The sequence below is a fragment of the Prunus mume genome, linkage group LG2 (genome assembly GCF_029339155.1).
Source record: "Prunus mume cultivar Tortuosa linkage group LG2, ASM2933915v1, whole genome shotgun sequence".
Classification (NCBI taxonomy): Eukaryota; Viridiplantae; Streptophyta; class Magnoliopsida; order Rosales; family Rosaceae; genus Prunus; species Prunus mume.
Window position 1 is genome coordinate 4,715,876 of NC_142699.1, and position 9,226 is coordinate 4,725,101.

The 9,226-nt window shown below is 35.1% G+C and overlaps 1 protein-coding gene across 1 annotated transcript; it reads right to left on the reverse strand.

Moving 5' to 3' along the window:
• Positions 1 to 368: 368 nt before the first annotated feature.
• LOC103319497 (MADS-box protein AGL24-like) lies at positions 369 to 8,859 on the reverse strand. The gene is given in 9 exon segments (NM_001293262.1): positions 369 to 607; positions 1,334 to 1,533; positions 1,615 to 1,656; positions 1,791 to 1,832; positions 2,365 to 2,464; positions 2,567 to 2,628; positions 3,670 to 3,748; positions 8,339 to 8,533; positions 8,816 to 8,859. Coding segments are annotated over 8 exon segments (726 nt in total). The 5' UTR covers positions 8,530 to 8,533; positions 8,816 to 8,859; the 3' UTR covers positions 369 to 597.
• Between the last annotated feature and the right edge of the window lie 367 nt (positions 8,860 to 9,226).

Genomic DNA, 9,226 nt, shown 5'->3' on the forward strand with positions numbered 1-9,226 from the left:
GACTCTGTTAATTAGAAAGCTTTGGCCCCGTGGAGTATCAACAATCTCTTGATCAAAGATATATAGTGCTTATCAGCTCCTTCTGTGATTCCTGCTCGTTCAGTCATGTTTTTCGTGAGGCTAATTTCACGGCTGATGCTGTTGCTAGTTTGGGACATGGGTTAAATCCTTCCAAGCTTTGGGAGGCGGGGCTTCCTCTGAACTGTTCGATACCTTTCTATTTTGACTTGTTGGGGCCTGTACATGTGTGTCCTTGTGATTTTTTGCTTGCAGTTTTCCTCTATGTATAAAAAAATAAAAATAAAAAGCACACGACCTTATAAGGTTGACATGTGTTGTGACATTGATAACCCAATCAACACAAAATCAACAAAGTCTCCATGCAGGCTGCATTAATACATACAATACAAAGTCGAACAGCAGTATGTGAGGCTGCATGTAATACCATAGGTTTAGATATACACAAAGTTACTCTCCCTTCAATGTTATATCGAGTTAAGACATACGATTACCGATGTATCTCACATTATCTCGATTTTGTTTATTTAGTTATAAAGGGAGTAAACTTTCTTCCTTGTCCACTTCTTAACCAGGAAACTAGGGAAGCCTGAAATTCAGAGAAAATACAAAGTAATTAGCAAATTGATTAAAAAGGTGAAGAATAAATGAAATACCATGAATGCAATTGCCCATCAACATTTGTTGGAGATCTTTCAACCTTTATACGCCTTATTCAGGTTACGTTGTTTTAGTCTAGAGAGAGTGGAATATATTTTCTCCGGTATGTTTTCAATAGCCCTTTCAATGTTGGGATTTCGTAACTGAAGATTTCTGTAGCAAGTTAATTATTATTAGTTATATAAAAATATTTAAAATAATTTTATTTGGACTGCCATACTACGAAATTCACATTTTTTATATAAATATTTTCTATAACAAAATATATATATAAAAAATGTGAGAGAGTTCGATGAAAGTCACTAACTCGTTTCAATTTAAATAAACACAAAAATGAAATAGCCCAAAGACACAAACATGAAACCTCAAAATAAACTTGTCCTACAAACTCCCAGAACATCTTCAATCTAATAATCCAAATATTTTGGTTTGGTAGAGTTCATATGAAATGAAACCCTAAATCAAGTTGACAAGTACAGAAATATATCTAAGCAAAACCCTCTTCTTGCACGAGATCCAAGTATTGATTCTTTTAACTTTTAATTTATTCTTTGTAGTATCATCAAATAAAGCAAGCATGTCTTCTCTGATCAAACTAAACAAAAAGCATATAAATAAATAAATAAATATACGTAGCAAAGCAAAAGTAGCTCACCCCAGTTTGAGAGATAAAGTGACATCGGAGCAGTCATCTTCAAGAGAGAGACTGAAAGCACTGTTGCAGCTGGTGGAGGTGGCAATTACGGCAGATTCAGATGACATGTCGTCTTCTCCTCCTCCACCTCCAACATTAGTAATCAACGTCTCCGGCTCCACAAACGCAGGTCCAGTATTTCCTCCGGATAACATCACCATCTGCTATGCAAAAAATACAAAATCAAAAAGGAAAAAAAAGAAGAAGGTAGAAATATGTACATGATTGTGGTAGTTGCTTACCCTATGCCTTAACTGGTTGTTGGTTTCTACGAGCTCAGCTCCCTGAAATTATAGTCGGTGTGCGTGGAAGAGAAAACCAGAGCCAAACTTGGTTATGATTATTGATGTTAAAGTCCTGATTATTGTAAATAGTTGAAATTTGTTTTCATTTACAGAGTACGTATCAATCATCTAACCTTTTTCTCCAGTGCCATAATCTCACTCATAATCAGCTCTTCCTGAAATGGAATGGAACATTTGCATTTAGATGTTAGTTTATAGTGACAACCCAGGATGCACTTATGCTTTTCACAAAATAGAGCAATTAAAATATACTCTCTATGCACAAACAACTTCTTCAAACAAAGGACAATTGTGGGACCTACTTTATATTATTCGAACAGTTCACCATTTAGGTTTTCATTCAAGAATCATCCGGCAAAAAAATAGAATATTGGACACTTATTTGACCATTTCATTAAATGGTAATGATTTCACCATTTAATAACTAAGCTAACGGGCCAATGGAAAATGACTTTAATTTGCAAATCAGAGGTCTCGAATTCGAACTCCCTTGGCATCTTAGTAGTGTGAGTGTGTGCGAAAAACCTCCCTCCCCTTTAATTTAGACTATCGCTTGTACTAACACCATTTAACTATTCTGCAACAAGGATTCCTAAATTATAATAAACGGTTTCGATCATTAAACCACAGTACAGAGAGTGACGCCTTGCACCATCCTTACTAGGAAACAAATTTGCTAGGGCAGACCTTAGTTTCTATCACACGGCCAAGGCTTGCTTCCACCAGTTGTTCTAACTTCAGCAGCTCATCCAGATTCAGCCCTTCAAGATCCTCACCTTTCATCTGCCTGTTGCAAGCCAGTCCAATTCCCGCACATAATTCAAGCAATAATACCAGCTAAACAGCCACATATATCTTATAAGTTCATAATGATTTAATAAATTTGTACCTCAGCTGGCGGCTCTTCTCCTCGAGTTCCTTACTCAGTTTGATGTGGTTTTCATTCTCCAGCTAAAATGAGAAATATTGGAACCATTACATAATCTAATCTGTTACATAAAAAGCTTATAGACGTCAGCCCCGAAAAACAAAGAAACAACGTAACGGGAAGAACAAAAAGGATTACAATATATTTTTGGAAATGGAATCAAATGAATTACTGGAACATACAAGAACACGGATTTACAATTTGTCCTAGTCGTTCTGGGTATTTATTGATTTCCTAGTTTTGTCAGGATTTAGGTAGCTAACAAAATTAGGGTTCTATGTGAGCCTGTGAAAGAGGTTATTTAGGGGCTAAGCCTCAACTGCAACCAAAGTGAGAGGGACACATAGAAGTCTCCAACTCAACTATCTGGAGTTCTGAAAAAATCATAAGAAATTAAATCCCCTAAAGCTTGAAAAACAATTCAATAATAGACTTTTCACAAATAGGTCCATTCTAACATGATATACTATACAAAAACGCATATAGAGGCTATTTGGAGAGAAACCCAAAACTAACCACTTGTCATTTTCTGATTGGTTATTAGCGTGTTCAAATTTTCTAAGAACCAATTAGAAAATGACAAGTGGCTAATTTTGAGTTTTTATCTTCAAATAGCCTTTATATAATGGACTTATTTGTAAAAACCTATAACATAATTTACCCTCTCCTTTGAACACTTGGAAAACAACTAACAGTAAAAGTAAATAATAATTGATAGTTGATGATGAATCTATGTCCCAATTTTTTCATTGACTAATTCTTATGTAGACCAAATTAAGTCCACTAGAAATGGTCTTATCGAAGCCACCTACATATATATATATATATATATATATATATATATATATAGCCCAAGATGCCGACCTGCTGCATGCATATATATACATAAGTCTGGCATGTAACAGGATAATGTTTTTTTATTTTATGTTCAAACAATCAGAACCGTCAGTTGCTATAGAGATACATTTTGAATCTCCAAAGTGGCAGATCACAGAGTAATGTTACAATATTAATTGCAGAACAATTTAAAAGAGGAAAGAGAAAAGGTCATTGAACTCATTTACTTGCAGCTCAAGAAATTGTTTGTCTGATTTTTCGACACCACCTGTGTGCGCTTTGTACCTTTCAATAACATTCTCGGTACTTCACAACACAAAAAGAAAAAATAAACAATCAATTGGCATGTTCAGTAGTACATTATTAAACATAGAAAAATTAACGTGTGACTAAACATACATGAGAAACAAAAAAATGGAAAAGAATTTAATCCCCATTATTCAAACTTCTGGTTTGCAAACACAGATATACACTTATACATATACTTTCATTTGATATGCATAATGAGAACGTTAAGCTATTTGCTGCTGGCTTTATTGCTTGGTTTCCTTCATAGCTATTTTAAGGAATTATTATATATAAGACCAACCCAAGCAGCTGAGATATTTTAGAACACAAGTCAAACCGACGTGAGAAAATCAAGTCAGCTAATAAGTGGGCCTCAAAAATCTTAGCTACGGACAGTTCCTCTCGCATCAACTCTGGAGTTCATAGAAATATGCTTTGAATATTGTTATCTTTGGTTGGCCTTCTTTTTAGTCAGTGGGCGTTTTTGATTGGCTTCTTTTTATCCTGAATTCGTCAGCGCTAGCTACCATGCAAATACGAATCTCAAACACTATATTAATTCATGAAAATCAATCTGACCCAAGTTTTTCTTGCAGGGTAGTGATAGATCTGGAAAATTCACTCAACTCCATGTAGGCCTATGCCAATAATACTACCGATAATGTATTTTAAAAACTAGCAAAAAACAATCATAACATTACAAAATGTTACACAATTGCGCCCCTTTTTTTGTTTACATGAATGCAAAATTGAAGGCACTTGGGCTATTCTCATCTCTCCCTATAGCAGTTAGGGATAGACTACCACAAACTCAAGACACATGAGTGCAAAATATAATTGAGGAAAAAAAACAAACCCTATCCGCTTGGGGCTAGGTCACATGTAGGTCTTACATTTTAACCTCAATCCCCATCCATTATAAACCTTTAGGATAACATACGATGTATGCAGGGCTTATCCACACCTTTAGTAGTTCCCTCCAAAACCCATGTCTTCAGCCTAAACCTTAATTCCTGAACCCTAAAACCCCAAATCCTGAAATTTCTTTACTTTATATTAGTAAAGTGCACTTACTCTAACAGCGTATCTTTTGCATGTGAATTAGTGGTACGCTAAGATACTTTCCTAAGTTGTTTGTGACAAGCATAGGTTCGGATCATGTCCCTGCCTAATAAAATAACTCGAAGTACTACCCTTTTCCTTTGTTGCTAGATGAGTAAGCTACTTCTATAAACCATGGGTAGCCAAGTGCAAAGCGGATAACAGCTAAAAGCATCTAAGTAGAATCAGTTATTGGCATATTAGATCTTGCGCACTCATATGCTCTTGGGAGAGTCCACCGTCTTTCTTATACTAATGCATTGAAGATTCGAAAAAACTTTACCCAGCTGCATAAAAATAGGTATCTCCACTAATAAAAATCCTGGACACATAAAAAATTCTCGGCGTTGAGAAATATTTGAGATTACGCAATCCTTTTTCTAAAGGCTATCATGTGGAGGGTGGCTACATACAAGTATAGCCACTTTTAGGGGGTGCGCCCTAATAGATGTAACTAAATTCGAATTCATTTTTCCTTGGGTTGGGAGGTCATTCGATCTTAGTAGAAAAGATTGACAAACAATATATTGGAAAAATAATGTCCTCCGAATATTAATAGATTGATTGTCCACTTATGTATCTTCAAAAGAAAATACAATTTCTCTAAGGGTTGTTTCCTAAATCCGAATGACACATGTTCATACACCGATGATATCACAAATAAGTGAATATTGTTATTAATTTTACGTCGCAATATCAAGTTGAAACTTCTACTGGCTTGCGCCAAAAATATCAAAAGTCTCTACCTAGATGAATAAATCCATGACCATCATCCCAACGTCATCTTTCTCCTATGTCCGGACGTGATCTCCTCCATTCCTCAGTACGGCCATAGACACCGAAGAACTAAAATGTAGTTAACACACCTTAGACTATAACATTTCATTCTTAACTAATCTTGTTCTTCTCAAACACTTTAGAGCTTCAGAAGCCAGATGCACCCTAGAAAGATCATTAAACACGTCGGAAACTTCACACATCACTTGGAGGCCAATTCCCTAGTAGATATGTTAATAGACTCTTCTAAACCATTGATTCTTGAAGAATAACTTACTCAAGCCCTACTGGAACAAGGGGATCTAGCTCCCCAAAGCAAGGCTAATAGGACATGAAAATCGAGTAGAAAATCAGGGGTGGGCATTCAAATCAGAAAACCGAGCTGATTTGGGCCGGAAAAAACTGAGTTGACTAAAAACCAAACCATATTGTTTGGTTTGATTTTGATTTCGATTCTTGTAGTGAAAAAATTAGAATGAGCCAAACCGAACCGACTATTTATTTGTTAAGTTTTTAATAAAAAATTTAAGCCCAATGCAAAATTTTGAAGCCCATAATTAATCTTTTCCCAAGCCCAACTACAAATCACCTCTCTTTTCTAGGCCCAATCACCTTCTTTTGCATGAAATTGGGCAATTTGTGAATTTTTAAGCCCAAAAAATAAATTTTTAATTAGATTTTGTACCCAAAAAAAGTAAAAAATAAAAAAAGGGATTCCAATTCGAAATCGTAAATCAAACCTACTCATGGGCAAATCGTACCACACTAGACCGGAGAATTTTTTCTTCAAAACCAAACTGAACCAAACTAGATGAATACTTCCGATTCTGATTCCAAATTTGGGGTGAGAATCGGACCGTACCCACCCTTACAGAAAACTTAGAATCATGTTTTGTGTTAACATGGCCTCGCTTAACAAGCCCTATTTATAATTGGAAAATTTGGACCAATATTGCTCTACTTGGAAACTTGGAAAAGTTTGAAAAATCATGTAAAGTAAAATCTAAGGCTAAAGAACAACACTTATTCTCCTCTAGATTTTCAGTGTATATTGATTTGAGTAACATCGTTTTATGTTTTTTTGGTTTTGTTTTGGTTGCAAAAATGAAAACATGTACTGCAATATCGAGAGCTTTAATAGAAAAACTTGAAAAAAAAAAAAACAAAATAGACAAACTAGACAAACTAGCAGCTTTGCATATAACGTGTCAAATTATGCCGGAAACATAGAAAAATAATTTTTAAATTTTAGATGAAATTTTCAATGGAAATTGATTAGAAATTGCATACTGACATAAACAGTTAAAAGGTCTTTTAATTTTGTTCTTAATTTGCATTTGCATTTTCAAATTGTCTTTTAATCTGTTTCCTTCATTTGACGCATGTTATTAATAGTAAAATAGGAACATCTAAATAACGGAATTCTTTTTTCTGAAAAACAGAGGTGGTATTAACTGAAAGGAAGCATGACCTTATTTAAATTCTTATTCCATAGTTAACATTTCATTCTCACCCTCCCTCTCATGCATGCACATCTAAGTATGAAACTAGGTTTTAACAAGATCTTACATGCATTCATGGCAAAAACATGTTATGGTCATAGCTCCACCACCCATTGCCCTACTTGAAAGCATGCATGCATATTCCTGCTGAAAGTCTTCAGGGCTTCTATATGATGAATACTCAAGTTATCATTATATCACATTATTTCTAGTAAGAAAACTACAAACATATAATTCAATGTTTGTAACCACGTTAATTTACTAGCATTTTTTTTAGTTTAGGCGGGGAGAATGAAAAACACCTTTTCAAACACAATCCACCATTATCTTAAGTTTCAACGATAAGATATATACATATAGTATAGATATGTATATATCCGAAAGAGTAAAATACTCTCTTACTAGCTAGACTATCGATCATTTTATGCGGTCAGACTACAAATCTAGATTTGGTGATCTCATTCTTGTTTGAGTGTATGATTTAATTGATGGTCTAACATATCGTGTCTCTCACAAGAAAACCATTAACTTTATGTCCTTTTGAAACACGGATATTCTTCATTGTATATAGGCCCCACCTAAGATTTTATATAATATCTACTACCAATATGTGATAGGTGGAGGATAAGATTACAGATTTTTATATATACACTTTGTCCAAAAAGATATACACAGTTTTGATTGGTAAACAAAATTGATTGCGCATGTAGTACAAGAAAAGAACATCACCATATAATGTTTCTCAAACTGCGACACCTAGCTAGAAGTTGTCTTAATCAAAAGTATACAAGGTAGTAACTCTCGAACTAGTTGCCTTTGAAATAGAGTATGACTATCTAAAAGTTATCATCTACAAGATTCCCTCCCTCTCTCTCTCTCTCTCTCTCTCTCTCTCTAGAAGCTTCTGGTTCTCCTTTTTTTTCTTTTGGAAGCTTACACACAATAAATAATGTCTGTGTGCAGAGTTCAAACCATGGAATTTCAGGAAGGACAGGTAATTTCCATAAAAGACACCCTCTCCTCTAAATATATTTCAAATGACTGAATCTTAGATCTCTCTCTCTCTGTCTCTCTCTCTCTCTCTCTCTCTCTCTCTCTCTCTCACACACACACACAGACAGACACACACAAGTCAAGTCAAACTTCAGACATCATACATATTGGTTATCTTTTCAAGGAAGGAAAGAGTCAAGGGAATTATAAGGTATATAGTGGTGGGTGCTGGTACCTTGAGCTTGAATAATGAAAGAGCTTGTCAGTGGCAGAAAAGATGACGACAGCCACCTCAGATTCACACAGAACAGATAGCTCTGCAGCTTTCTTGAAGAGCCCTCTTCTTCTCTTTGAAAAGGTAACCTGCCTTGCTGGCAGGTAGTCAATCTTCTTGATCTTGATCTTCTCCCTCATCATTTTCACCATTTCCCTTCAAAAAAATTCAAACCAACCACTTTTCACATATATTATTATCTTCACACACTCAAAAACTACACAATATTTTCTGGGTTCCTTCTCAATTAATTTAACCTTTTAATGGTCCCCAGATCTAAATGAACAAAACCCAGAAAAACCCACCAACCAAAATAGGTTACAAGTTCACAACAAAAAAAAAGAAGAAGAAGAAGAAGAAGACGAAGAAGAAGAGGAAGAACCCTAATTAATTTAATCAATTAATCTCTGGGTTTTCCTTTCTGTCTTTAATGTTTACCTTTGTCGGGGGGTTTCAGCCCGGTCTGAAGTTTTGGTCTGTCCAGAAAAACTAAGAGAATTAGAGAGATAAAGGGCGGCTGCTGTTGGTGGCTAGTTGTTCAAGAAAGGAAATTTTCCTTTTTATGGAAAACATCTATTTTTATTATCCTCTGCTTTACTTCAGTCTCTTCTGGGAAAACAATGAAACCTGAGCAAATCGACGGGGACAGATGCACCTTAACGTTGATGCATGCAATCTCCACCGTTGGATCTTGTAATGCGACAGCTCAAACCGCAGCATCTTACTTTTTGTGATTGATTTTGTCCATATCTAAGCTATGTTTTTTTAGGTCAGAAGTATCTAAAGTTTAGTTTGTTGTCGGTTTAATTCTTACTACGTGTACAAAAGAAATAATAAATTTTATTTTTA